At 29.0% G+C, this 11,088-nt stretch overlaps 3 protein-coding genes across 4 annotated transcripts in view; 2 read left to right on the top strand and 1 right to left on the bottom strand.

Moving 5' to 3' along the window:
* Positions 1-601: 601 nt before the first annotated feature.
* LOC115237778 (transforming growth factor beta regulator 1) lies at positions 602-3,509 on the top strand. The gene is made up of 5 exons (XM_029811050.1): positions 602-1,114; positions 1,231-1,459; positions 1,607-1,883; positions 1,963-2,182; positions 2,477-3,509. The coding sequence occupies exons 1-5, from the start codon at positions 995-997 to the stop codon at positions 2,645-2,647; spliced, it is 1,017 nt and encodes a 338-aa protein (XP_029666910.1). The 5' UTR covers positions 602-994; the 3' UTR covers positions 2,648-3,509.
* LOC115237784 (etoposide-induced protein 2.4 homolog) lies at positions 2,876-7,087 on the bottom strand. The gene is made up of 6 exons (XM_029811062.1): positions 6,725-7,087; positions 5,593-5,768; positions 5,251-5,506; positions 4,799-5,142; positions 4,454-4,528; positions 2,876-4,366 (listed from the first exon to the last, which is right to left on the bottom strand). Exons 1-6 carry the CDS (start codon positions 6,737-6,739, stop codon positions 4,279-4,281), a joined length of 954 nt encoding a protein of 317 aa, XP_029666922.1. The 5' UTR covers positions 6,740-7,087; the 3' UTR covers positions 2,876-4,278.
* Positions 7,088-9,273: 2,186 nt separating this feature from the next.
* The window catches only part of LOC115238073 (UDP-glucose 6-dehydrogenase), a 6,782-nt gene continuing 4,967 nt past the window's right edge, over positions 9,274-11,088 (top strand). Inside the window, exons 1-2 of one of the 2 annotated variants that reach the window (XM_029811612.1) lie at positions 9,274-9,390; positions 10,763-11,088. In XM_029811612.1, coding sequence (XP_029667472.1) covers positions 10,784-11,088 — 305 coding nt within the window. In that variant the 5' untranslated portion in view covers positions 9,274-9,390; positions 10,763-10,783. Of the gene's footprint in view, positions 9,574-10,762 lie in introns of both variants that reach the window. The other variant, XM_029811605.1, reaches the window with a different exon arrangement.

Here is an 11,088-nt window from a genome sequence, read left to right as displayed (position 1 = left end):
TATATATACCTGATGATGATCGTAACACAATTGCATTTTCGCTGCAACTCGATGAGGAAATAATTTGCGATTCTGGTCGATTCTGCATACAAGAATGGATTGTTTATACGAAGATCACGATATTGATGTATAACAGCGATTGTTTAACGTTGCGACAAAGCCAAATATATCTTGCAATAAACACTCGCGATAACATTTTTCGAACGTTAAATTCACTCAAAATAATACTTTTCGGGGGTTAAATTCACTCGCTATAACACTTTTGCGCACTGAATTTACTTTTAAACAAACGGATGCAAACGATACAAAACGATTTTTAATTATGATTTTGAAATCTGTCGCGACGCGTTTTGTAATTAATCGTGAAACGAAATCCATCGAGGCGCGCACTGCGATTCAAAATATCTTAACTGATCAGTCGCGGACTACAGAATCTATCTAGATGGACTAGCCACATGTCGCATGTACGCATATGAGCAGGCATATTGACCAATCGCTGCGTCTAATATAAAGGATGCCACGTTCTTCGTACTAGATACTAGAGTCCTAGAATCTAGGACTCTACTAGATACTAAATGCGTGATTGGTTGATTTCTGTGCATTATTCGGCAAGTTATCTCGATAAGGAGGATTCGTTTTGATTGCTCTTTCTGAGAATGAGGACATAATACGAAATAAAAATTATTTTATTTATTGGATTTTCTAAAATTTTCTCTTTCGTCAAAGCCTGAATATACATAAAATAAGAAATTTTTTATTTTTTAGAGGGAATAAAAGAGAAAGAGAGAACAAAGAGAATCCTTTTCTCTCTCTTGAGTGAGCAAAGAAAATAAATACGGAAAGTGTAACTATAAAATCAACAGAAATTCTAGAATTCTTAACCTCTATCGTAGCGTTGTCTTTTAATTAAATATAATACATACAATGCAATACAATACGACAGTTTCTTAATTTATATACGTGCAGTATTTTTTTTCATTAACAATATTATAACATGGCTCAAACGTATGATAGCTATTACAACGATTACCATAAAAATAATGAACTACAACTAAATCTAAAATATAAGAAAAAGTACCGAAAACTCAAAAGGATTGTAAAAAATACTGTCTTTGTAAGTCTTAATATAAATGTAATATATATGTATTTTTACCTGCAATTTTGCTTAGAAAGTATATAATATCACACTTGATAAATCTACCAACAGACATAATTTAAATTTTACTACAGGAAAATGCAGCTTTATGTGATCAAGTTGCACATATGCAAGAAAATCTCATGGTTGTTAAAGAAGAAAGACTGTTTCTTCTACGCAAATTGTGTCAACATCAGGGAGAGATGGAATCAAACTCTATGGTAGCACGTTCACAATCAAATAATGTAAATTCACCATCATTTAATCCAGAATGTGCTGCACCAAAAAAAACAGTAAAAAAGAAGACTCCCACAGATGGATCAGGTATTTCTTTGTAATATATTGCCTATTAACTATATAAAAATGTTTGGGAAATCAGTTTAAAATTTTAAGATTTTATTAATCTATATAATAAGAAATATTTATAACGCACTAGCAATATTCAATACAATTTGCATTTTTTTTTTGCAGAGTCAAAAAATAAGGCCAAAAGATATAACAAAACTGCCAGAAGAGTAGTGCAATTGATTCCATTAGATATACATGGAAGGCCAATATTTCCCATAGCTTTAGGAGATCTCACGATATATTCTCTTGGTGAAGTGGTATCAGACAGAATCGCATATCACACAGAAGATCTTATATTTCCAGTAGGCTATTGTAGTACAAGAGTATATGCCAACTTAAGAGATCCAAGGACAAAGAGCTTATATACTTGCAAAATATTAGATGGTGGACCAAAACCTAGGTATAAGAATAAGAAAGTAGTATGAAAAAATAATTATTCTTAGGAAAATACAGATATATAAATGCATATAATTTTATAGATTCGAAATAGTATCTGATAATGACTTGGATCAACCATTAGTTGGATGTAGCCCTGATGAATGTCATTCAAAACTTTTAGCAGCAATTTCTCCAGTGCTTTGTTCGATAGCACCAAAGGGCGCAGATTTCTTTGGGATTTCTCATCCCACCATACAGAACCTAATACAAAGTTCTCCGGGAACGCGCAAATTAGCCATGTACAAACAACAACGTTTTGAAGTATGTATATTATATTATTTTATGGCTTTGTGTTATATTTACACTTAATCACAAGATGAACAAGATCCAAATAAGAAAAAAAAAATATGTTTTCTCAATACATACGTCGTTTCTCACAGTCTCAATAGTTTAAAATTACAGTCAGAACATTTCTATCAAATTTTATTAAGTGAAATATTCACTCTAAATGAATTTGGAAAACATTACAATAGATTTAGAATATCATATTTGAAATCTCTAAATCTAAAATGTTATCAAATATTTATTACATTATTTAAGAATTATATATTGTAGGTAAGCAAAAATCACGTCATTGAACGAACTACAAGTCCAGTAACAGAAATGGAAACTGATCCAGGCCTTGGTTTTGCAGCATTACACAGGCATTATGCTTTAAATTCTTATAGAGTAAAGGAAGAACCTTCAGATCATGATCTACTAGCACTTCAAGACCTTCTTGCATGATTACTAACATTATAGACCTAACATATACACACAATTAAATATAATTCAAAATTAATAAATAAAATTTTTCACATATCTATAAAATATATTGAAACAAAAAGATCGATTGCTATATTATAGCTTACTAGAGAGTTTTTACTTTCGATAGTAATACTTCTTAACAGTTTTTTATGTTTTGGGATATATAATTGGATTACATTTGAGAAATTGCTAATACAAATAGAGAACTTTTCAATAATTCTATATTTATTTGAGCTATAATGATATATAAAATGATCAATTTTTATGACAAATATAATATATATAATCATTAGAGCACTTCCCTAACCATATATACAAATTGGAATATAATGTATTATACATTATTAGCAGTGTTTATCATATGATTATATTTTTGTCTTAATTTTACATGAACCCATTTTTCGGACGAATTATCCTTCAAATAAATGATATGTATGGCACAATAATATTGAATTAGACTCAACAAATTAAATTGATTAAAATAGTTCTATTGACGCTTGTGTATATACAATCGATTGTCCGTATCATGAAGTTAGGATCAAATATTTTTATTACGAAGTTTTCGTTTAATCTTATTCTATGATATATGTGTAGAATAAAAATATTATTGCATGCTTTATCTTTCACTTGTTTGGTCGTTATAATATGGGTATATAACAATACATAGTTACATAGCAAATGCGAATAGAGCAATTAGTTGTTCAATACTCTTTACAAGTATATAGCTAATTTGCAAGCATTCGCAAATCTGACAAGATCATATCACGTCACTGTATGGACAATCGACATTTTAATCTAAAATGTCTATGAATTAAATAACCTTTTTTTTTTTATACAACATTCCTAAGAAAGAATTTAAAATAGTCATGTATAGTGCACAAAACACTATATTATTTAGAATTATTTTAATATTTGAAATAATATTTCAATTATTCTATGTCAAAATTTCTTCGTCCTAAATTTGATATATGTATATATAAATTGTCACATAGCGTATTATTTTTATAGCACATTTATAATATGCTTATAGCGCAGCGTTGATCAGAGATTACAAATCTATATTGAAAAATGACTAGCTATTGCATAAAAAGCTCAAAATATAAATTCTCATAAAAATTGAGAAATATATAATTTCAAATTTGTATATATATTATATATGTCAGCGATATCATTAAATACAAGAAATCACATATGTAAATAAGCTGTGCGTTATTAAATATGCATAAATAAATATTTGTACTGATTGGCCCTGTATTCCAATTAAAATATGATCGAATATTCTTTTCAAATATTGATAAAAAAGAATATAAAATTTATGGTTTTACCTTAAATTTATTCAACGAAAAATTAAATATCTTTTTGTATTTTTTTCTAAGAAATTTGTAAGAGCGATCTAAATAACAAAAGTAATATTATCTCCTGCAATATACTATTAAATAATATATACAATTCTCCTGTAATAGTAAGTAATAGATACAATTATTTTTTGGATATCAATTTATATATAATTATTTTTGCATGAAATTTTTTGTAACAAATTGGTAAATATATGTGCATCTTAACATACAAATGGCATAAGTTAGGCATTTTCTCGTCTTCCTTTTTCACTGTCACCGCCTATTGGCTCGTCCAATGGTTTTGTTAAATAATGTGTTTGCAATTGCGATTACTGGCGAAAATAATTTTAGTTGACAATCACTGGAACAGTTACATCATGTTAATTTTTCAAAATGGATGAAATATTGCATACAAAAAATGCATATATTTTATAATCTGATAATATACCATGCTCCAGTTACAGGTTCCGCTTCATTTCCACTTATAATAAATAGTGGAAATAAAATAGAAAAAACACAGCCACTGAAAATAAAATATTTATACATAAAGAGTTTTAGAGAATTATTGCAGTTTCTTTCGACAAATTAATTGCAAATGTAAGATTTATTTACAATAAACAAAGTGAAGGGAAACTTATTAAGAGATTCTGATACAAGTTGTAATGTATTTGAAATTTGTCAAGATATCAGATTTAAAAAAAAAAACACAAAACTGGTTAAACAAAAAACAAATCTGTCTTTAAATATTAATAGACATTTTGGACATATCTTCTCAAAGATATTATTTCCGTACCTTGTAACATACGAGCTGGGCAGTTGGGTAAGTACCGCTAATGGCATACCAAAGCCTAAAAAGTATGGCCAATTGCCTTCAATAAAAGTCAATCGTTTATGCAATTCCCAACCCATGTTGAACCATTTATATTCAAAGGCATAGAGAGCATATAAAAGGCACATATGAACAAGGGCAAGTATATCCCCTAATAATGGTAACGGAACTTTGGACACCAACATTCCTTGTCCCAAGAACAATGCTTGAACCAATACACTGAAAAGTGTATCAGCTATCAGTCTGCTCACGCTTGACAGAAGCAATGGTCTCCCTTGTCTGTATCTGTAAGCGCTATCTGCTATGTCCTACATAGTTTATAAATACACTATATTTATACTATGTTATATAGTGTTTAATATAATATCCATTTTTATAAACAATAAAATCATTTATATTTTACAAAAAGATTATACCTGAAACCATAAGCTGTTAACTATCTTGCTGAGCAAAAACAGTGGTAACACCCATATTGTGCCAAATATCAAAGATAAAAATGGCTGGATCCATGACCATACAATAAGAGCCATACCAGGAGAATGACCGAATAAAACAGTTAATGAATATTTGACGAATGGTAAAAGTCCATATTCAAATACTGCCGTACTAGCCCAAAACACACCACCATTTAATGCACAGCATTGAAGGGTTCTCCTCATTACCATAGATTTTCTACGATCATATACAGACAAATAAATTCTGCTATTCGAAAATTGTCATATCTACTCTTTGCAAGCATGGAATAAAAATAAAGATACCGTTGCTGATTATTGTGCCTAACGGTATTTTGCATAGCCAAGTCTCTCTTTTTGAGTTCTGCTCTAGTAGAAGAATTCATGAGTAACTTCTCATTGATTTGTTTATCCATGTAAAAGAGTACAACAGCACCTCTCCAACTGTCCACGAATCCTCGACATATTGCATATATTATTCCCTGGAAATACAAAATTTATAATAATATTTCAAATACATATCTATATACAGTGTCATAAGAGACAAAGAGAGATCTATCTATCTATAATAAATCAGTATCTATAAAGATATATAAACAATTATACATTTTGATTGAAAATCAATGTGCAATAACAATTTTGCTAAACATAGTTTTTTAAAATTAAATATAATTTTTATATTAGTTATTAATATACTTTTAACTTTGAACATTAAATATCTTGATAAATAAAATTTTAAACTAAGAAATCTGTTAAAATCAAACAAAGAATTGTATTATTTATTAACTTTAATATTAAATTTGGTTGAAATACTTTAATAATAAGTTTGGTTGAAACACAAAAAAATTGTATTATTTAATAAATTTCAAATAAGATTCTTTAACAGAATTTTACCTTAAGGTCATAACTTACCAAAAGTAATAAAAGTTGAATATTAAAAAGTTATAAAAGATAACAAACAAATGAATTTGTACTAAAAAGGCAGCTGTTCTTATATATAAAAACTCAAAAGCTAAAAAGGATTATTCCTACAATTATACATTTTTTATATCCTAGATATTTTATATATATCCTCTGTATTTAAAATAAAATATATATCTAGACTTTAGAGAAAAAAAGAAGGAAAACATATAAATCATATAGCATAAAGTATAATTAAAATAAAAATCTATAAAATATTAAAATAAAGATCTATATATTTATTGTCAATATAATAAAGTAGTTCATTTCCACAGAATTATCGCATGCATATTTTTTCACATTGACAATTCTGATTCGATTTTCGACAAAATAACATCAAAATCGAAGCATGTATTGACAGGTGATACCGATTGTTTGCAAGGCTGTTTAATAAAGAGTGCAATGATTGAGAACGCACAGAGCTCGCGCGCGATACGGAAATACAGATGAAAGGTCCACGAGGTTAAAGTCTACTCACTGTCACGCTATCCATGATCCACAATGCTTGACTGGATATACCTAGCTCGATTTATTCTCGGAAAACGAACAACAGTACGCTGAACGCGATCATTTTTGGCACGACGAGGAAGAATTACGTGCCACGATTCTGTTGACTACGATGTCGAAAAGCGATGAAACCGACTATAAAAATAAGTTCCTAAAGGATTTTTCGCACTGTTGTGACAAGTACTCGAATGTCAAGCATCCATTATCAAATGAACGACGCAAACAATTCGTATCGTCCAATAACGGGGATCCCGTTGTTCGAAGAGCCATTTCCCCTCCACCCCCACGTCCACGACTGATTTCTGAGACCGAGTCAGCTAAAAGCAAATATGCAAAAGAATCAGCTGATCACAGGTTGCTTGAAATTGTATTAACGTCATATCCTCTCCATCTCGAAGTTCGAGTCGAATCTATTTCGTTTTCGTGCATCATGCCTTTATCTTGCGCATGTGCCAGCAGAATAAACGCTGTATTACTTACAATTTATCAGTTTTCCGATTAAAAAAATGTAAATTAAATATTTCATCGATCACGATGCTTATATCATGATTTTAAATTTAGCCAGAAAGATTAATATGCATCCAATCAAATTCGCTAGAAATATATTATATTGAGCTTTCCAGTGCGCGTATTATTAACCAAAGCTAATATTAGGCACAATCACGCTTCAATATATTGAAATTTCTTATCTTTATTACGTTCATGGAATAAACATAAATTGAGACTGCTGCTTTAAACTATAATGAGGACATATGCAATGACCCTGAAAAGTTTAGCGAGTCTAAAATAATTACGTCCCTGTATGTCATCTAAAGATCATTTGAAATCATACAACTTTTGTCCATAATAATCAAATAAATTAAAGTATATATATAAGTTGGTACAATGTTCGCTTTGTATAAATATATATAAGATTTAAAAATAAAATGTACGAGATTGTGTCAATAATAACTGAAATATCAATAATAACTGAAATTGCATGTTACACACAACCGCACTTATCTTAATTTGTAAACGAGAAAATACAATCTATTTAATTAACCATTATATATCGATGTATTATTTACATACGTCTCGCTTGATTACAGATGATAGACTTTATAATGCCATCCTGTATTATATATAATATATCATTGAAAAATTATCATAATTTGATATGCTAGTTGTATATATGCCCTCAATACACTCTTGATCAGTTATTTTATTCCAACTAAATTAAATTAAAATTTTGTGTATGATTTTATCAATTTTCAATTACTAATAGTATAAAACAAGTAGAGTTGTGCAAAAAACAAAGCTTCCTCTATGAGGAAGCAAAACATCAAAACATTATTAAATATTGTATTAAAAAATATAAAATGTTTACACACACATATAATAATTGAATATTTGCGATTTCATGAGAAATATGCATATGGATAGATTATTATCTCAAATCTTCTTAATGTGTAATATCTTCTTTTATATCGCATCAAAATTAATCTGTAAAATATATCAATAAAAGACTCTTTATCAAATTAAATCAATTCGTGAAATTTAACCATGAGCTCAAACATTCGTCGTCTGAACCGTTCAATCCGTCATATCGCTCGTTTTCAATTAACTCTCTTTTTAAAAGAAAAGGGCTTTTGCGCTGGTCAGTTTTGTCTTGCGAGGACCAATTTAGACCCATCTGTATTCAGACATGGACCGGCCTCTGCGCGAGAATTGACTCTTTTTTCTCTTTTATTAGTACCATGTTTTGCACAATGAAGAGAAAGTTAAAATAGAAAGTTAAAATAGAAATTCTACAAAAGAAAATGAAAATTTTCTCGATTTTACAATAATATATGTATTATGTATACAAAATATATACGTCAAAATCTGTTCTTATAAAAAACTGTTTTTTATATTAATAATGTTTATATTAATAATGTTACTATATGAATTATACATTTTTTTAAGTGTTTCTTTATTATTTTACTTATATTAATACAATTAATACAATTAACACAATTACTTTGAAAATTTATATATTTATAAAAAAATTTGTGGGAAAAATATTACAAAAATTACACAAAATAAATTATAATTCTTAAAATAAAATGTTATTTAATAATAAACTGATTATTTTTTAATAATAAACCTTTAATAATAAACTGAATTTGATCTTTAATAAACTTTGGTGAATATTATATGAATGACTTCAGAAGTTGTCATAAAATAATATAATAAAATATATAATATAAAGACACGTGCTCTTTGAATTCGGGGGGACAGTATTAAAAAATTATTTATATTTATATACGTTCATTCATTATGACGTATTTTCATTAAATTGGAACCTAGTTGTCAATGGCCGCGTTGAGCAGAGAAAGCGCTCAGTTATCGTCTTGTTAACACTCGACGTTGATTCGTTGGTTCTAAAAGTAAGAAACAATCACATTCGATTGCTACTAACAATAAGCGGTATTCTCTGCTGAACGCGGCCAATGTTACCAATCCTTTACGCACGCGCTTACGACGTCCTGACGTGGCAACAGTGCGACCTCGATGTAGCTAGCTAGTTAGTAGCTTGTAGCTTCGACGTTTGCCTCACCTCAACTAGTGTCTCGAAATGACGGATGTACAGTGTTCAAAGAATCCAGAATGTAAAAAGTATGTGCAACACGAATTGACATCGCCACACCGCAGTATCCTGTGATAAATAAAATTGTTCTTTCCTTGTGGAAGCTACGTGCACCGTTCTATTCGTGATAAACTGCAGCTCACATTTTTTGCGCTCGCTTTCATGTTACATCTTCGCTGGTCATCAGAGAATTCTCTCTTTTAGTCGAGCAAGTAAGGAAACGAATTATGTGTGGATTCTCTCTGAATCTTCTCAGGCGAATCGGAGTGCGTACTCCGTAATTGTACTCCGAAACATTTCATAAACGAAAGAAAACATCTCTATTTATTTTATTTGTTATTAGTTTATTTCTCTCGGTGTGTGTTTAGAATATATGTATAACTTTCAATATTAATAATTCAAAACATGATAATCTTGACATGTTATAACAAATTGTTTATAATAATCTTGATAAATCTGTAAAGTATATATGTAAAAGAAAAAATTCTTTGATATAGTTAAATAATAAAAAACAAGTCAATAATATATTTGAATTTCCGTTGACGTATATTATCAAAAGCCGGTAGATATACACTGTTATCTGCTTCCCGACATTGGCGACATGATTTACACACACACACACAGATTTAAGCAATAAGAGTTTTTGTTACAAAATATTTTTTTTACGATGAGGATAGATGATAATGTTTTCTTCAGAGTTATTGTTCATTAGCCGGAAATAATTTTTTATGAATTTTATTTTAGTTTTATATATATTTTCATCATATTTAATTCAATTTAACATTTCTTTCGATTTTATTGTAAGAATTCAACAAAAATTATTTAATATAATTGGAGTCGAAGTTTTTAGATATATGTATATAAATGTACATTATAATAGATTATTATATAAGGTTTCACTTTTTTATGTTATCATTTATTTTATATTAATTTTATCAGATAATAAACTTGTATACACAAGAGGGAGAGAGAGAGAGAGAGAGAGAGAGAAAATGTGAAAAGATATGAAATTTTAAAGTGATATGTGCAATTCTATTTATCTTTTACTAATTTGAGATAATATAATATATCAAAGATCCTGAAATAATATATCATTGTTTAGACTTGATAATAATTACAAATTATTAATTATAAATCACTCATTAATAATTAGAATAGAGAAAAAATAAGTGTAAAATTGTGTAAAATTTAGTTTTTCTTTGTTTCAACATTTTATTTTCAATTAAAGAAAAATTAAACAAAAAAATATTATATGATTTTCTCATGCATATAAGAATTGATACAAAATTTAATAACTTAATATTTCTTTTCTTTATTGTAAAATTTATTCTATATATTTTATGATTGTGATTCCTTTAAATGTGACTCTTTAAACACAATTACAATGAAAGGATTTGTCAGATTATATTACAGCTGATAAAAATGACAAGAATTCGGAAAATTTGCTGCATCGGAGCCGGTTACGTAGGCGGACCCACATGTAGTGTTATCGCGTTGAAATGCCCGGAGATTCAAGTAACCGTCGTCGATAAGAGTAAGGAGAGAATAGCACAGTGGAACTCGCAAAAGTTGCCGATATATGAGCCAGGCTTGGACGAAGTGGTGCACAAATGCCGTGGAAAAAATTTATTCTTTTCTACCGATATCGACACAGCTATTAAGGAGGCCGATCTCATATTCATCTCCGTGAACACGCCAACAAAAACTTTTGGCAACGGCAAAGGAAG

Source organism: Formica exsecta, unplaced genomic scaffold (genome assembly GCF_003651465.1).
Source record: "Formica exsecta isolate Colony F162 unplaced genomic scaffold, ASM365146v1 scaffold115, whole genome shotgun sequence".
Taxonomy (NCBI): domain Eukaryota; kingdom Metazoa; phylum Arthropoda; class Insecta; order Hymenoptera; family Formicidae; genus Formica; species Formica exsecta.
The sequence above is the reverse complement of the archived record's forward strand: the minus strand, read 5'-3'. Positions and strand labels throughout refer to the sequence as shown.